We start from the raw sequence: 2,215 nt of genomic DNA on the forward strand, positions 1-2,215 counted from the left end.
AGATTAATTATTAGTATATTTCCGACTGCTTTGGAAGCAGTTGTAAAATAGTTAATAAATACTTATTTAAATATATAAATTAATATTTAATAAAAAAACCAGACTATTAATATTCTATTTATTTAGATTTAGTAATAGCTGCTGCTTTTAAATAATTATACTAATTTTATTTTTATTATAAAAACTAGTATAGATTTCAGTAAGTATAGAAGTATTATATTAATAACAGAATTATTTAAACTGCAGGTTTTGAAAAAATTAAATTATTAAAATAGTTAGTAAGTATTTAGCAAGCAGTTAGCAATTATTTAAATACTATATATTTATAGTTATATTTAGATTATAAATCTACTAAATTAGATTTTTAATATTTTAAAAAAATCTTCTCTAACGGCTTATTTAACGGAGGTGGAGGATGGATATAAATATTTTAAAAAATAAAAAAAAGATAAGAATATAAAATAAGATCTAAAAAAATTAAAGTATAAAAAGCCATACTATAAAAAGTATAAATTAAATACTTTAAATTTTAAGAATATTATTTATTTAAAAATAGTTAGCAAGCAGCTCCGAAATATGTATTAAATATTTATTATAATATTTTCAGCAGGATAATATAGATTTAAATATATTATACTTTTTAGTTTCTGAAACAAAGTTTTAATTAAACAGCTTCTTAAAAAAAATCTAAATTAAAAATAATATAATTTTTAATATCTTATTAAAAATATTTATTAAAAAAGTCTTCGATATAGTTAATACAGCTAATATATAAAATATAGTTTCTATATAAGTTTTAAAGTAGTTAGAAGACAGTTAGCAACTGTTTAAAAAATACTTTTAATTATATAAATATCGGAATAGTATAGTATTTAAAGACTGGTTTGCAGTCTGGAAGATTTTTTAAAGCAGAATTAAATTTTATTTTAAAAACTTTTTTTACTTTATAAAAACTAATAACTAATTAGCAAGTACTTATTAAATACTTAATAAGTACTTATTTAAAAGTATTTTATTTTGATTTTAATATATCTGCTATAAAAATACTTTTTTTAAATTATTAAATATCTTCTAAAAGTCTTCACTAACAGTAGTATAATAATAATTTAGAAGAGATTGATTAAGATATTAACAGCGAAGAATTTCAGAATATTTTTAAAAAATCTTTTAAATCTGATATTAAAGAAAAGAAGAAAAAACTGCTCACTTTAAATTATTATTCAGATATTTATTATATTAAATCTATTAAGTAGTTAGTAAGCAGTTTAAAAATAGTTAATAAACAGTTTATTTTTATATATTTTTAACTAGCTGCTTGGCTTCAACTTCAGAATAACTTTTTAATATAATTATATAGGTATATTTATTAGAATAAATAACTGGATATTCTGAAAGATTATTAATATACTTAATATATTAAATAATTAAAAAAGAGGTTTTCGCTTATATTAAGATTATTTTCGATAACAGTTTCTAAATTATATTAATTACTAAGTACTTATTAAATACTTTAATTATACTAATAAACTTATTTCTAAAGTATTTAGTTCTTCTGCAGAACTGATACTAATAATATCATTAGAATCTATAATAATTCTATATAATACTTAAAAAGCGCTTAAAAAGTACTTAATAAATTAGATATAATAGAATTTCATAAAAAAATAAAATTTAAAGTAAAAAAACAGTAATATATAAGTTCGCATGGCACATAGCTGCTTACTAATCAACGCTAAGTAACGTAATCGTCAACCGAGCGAGCCACGCAAGCGAGCGAGCCAGCAGATCCACCAAATGCAGCACCAACATGGATTTTTGATTTGTATATAAATATATGGTGTTTTGAAGCCTCAATTACACCATTTTGAATGTCTTTTTACACAGTTCTTCGATTTGGACACCTCGTACGTATATGTCCTTGAACACCGCACTCGCTGCATCTGGGAGGTGCCCGGCGGCGAGGCTGATTCTGATCCTTAATCTGAAGGGCTTTATTTTTTTTATACTCGCGTTGGAATGCCTCCCTTGCTTCGTTAACAGTGAAGCCGTTAAGGCCTGTAAGCTGCTTATTTCTTCGTCGTTTCTTGGTGTTTAACCTCTCATTTGCCCAGCGGAGTTCTCGAACTTCCTGTTCCAACAAAACCGCCCGGTTTAACGCCATCTCAGCGCCTTTGAAGACGTAGTCCAAGGCTGACTTCATTGGTGTATCAGCTAC

The 2,215-nt window shown here is 24.1% G+C and overlaps 1 protein-coding gene across 1 annotated transcript; it reads right to left on the reverse strand.

Moving 5' to 3' along the window:
• Nucleotides 1-1,854: 1,854 nt before the first annotated feature.
• ASPACDRAFT_45090 (uncharacterized protein) lies at nucleotides 1,855-2,200 on the reverse strand (the record flags this gene model as incomplete). Its single annotated transcript, XM_020201543.1, has 2 exons — nucleotides 1,855-1,963; nucleotides 2,007-2,200. The coding sequence occupies 2 exons, from the start codon at nucleotides 2,198-2,200 to the stop codon at nucleotides 1,855-1,857; spliced, it is 303 nt and encodes a 100-aa protein (XP_020054131.1).
• Nucleotides 2,201-2,215: the final 15 nt, after the last annotated feature.

This window comes from Aspergillus aculeatus (assembly GCF_001890905.1).
Source record: "Aspergillus aculeatus ATCC 16872 unplaced genomic scaffold ASPACscaffold_12, whole genome shotgun sequence".
NCBI classification, from domain to species: domain Eukaryota; kingdom Fungi; phylum Ascomycota; class Eurotiomycetes; order Eurotiales; family Aspergillaceae; genus Aspergillus; species Aspergillus aculeatus.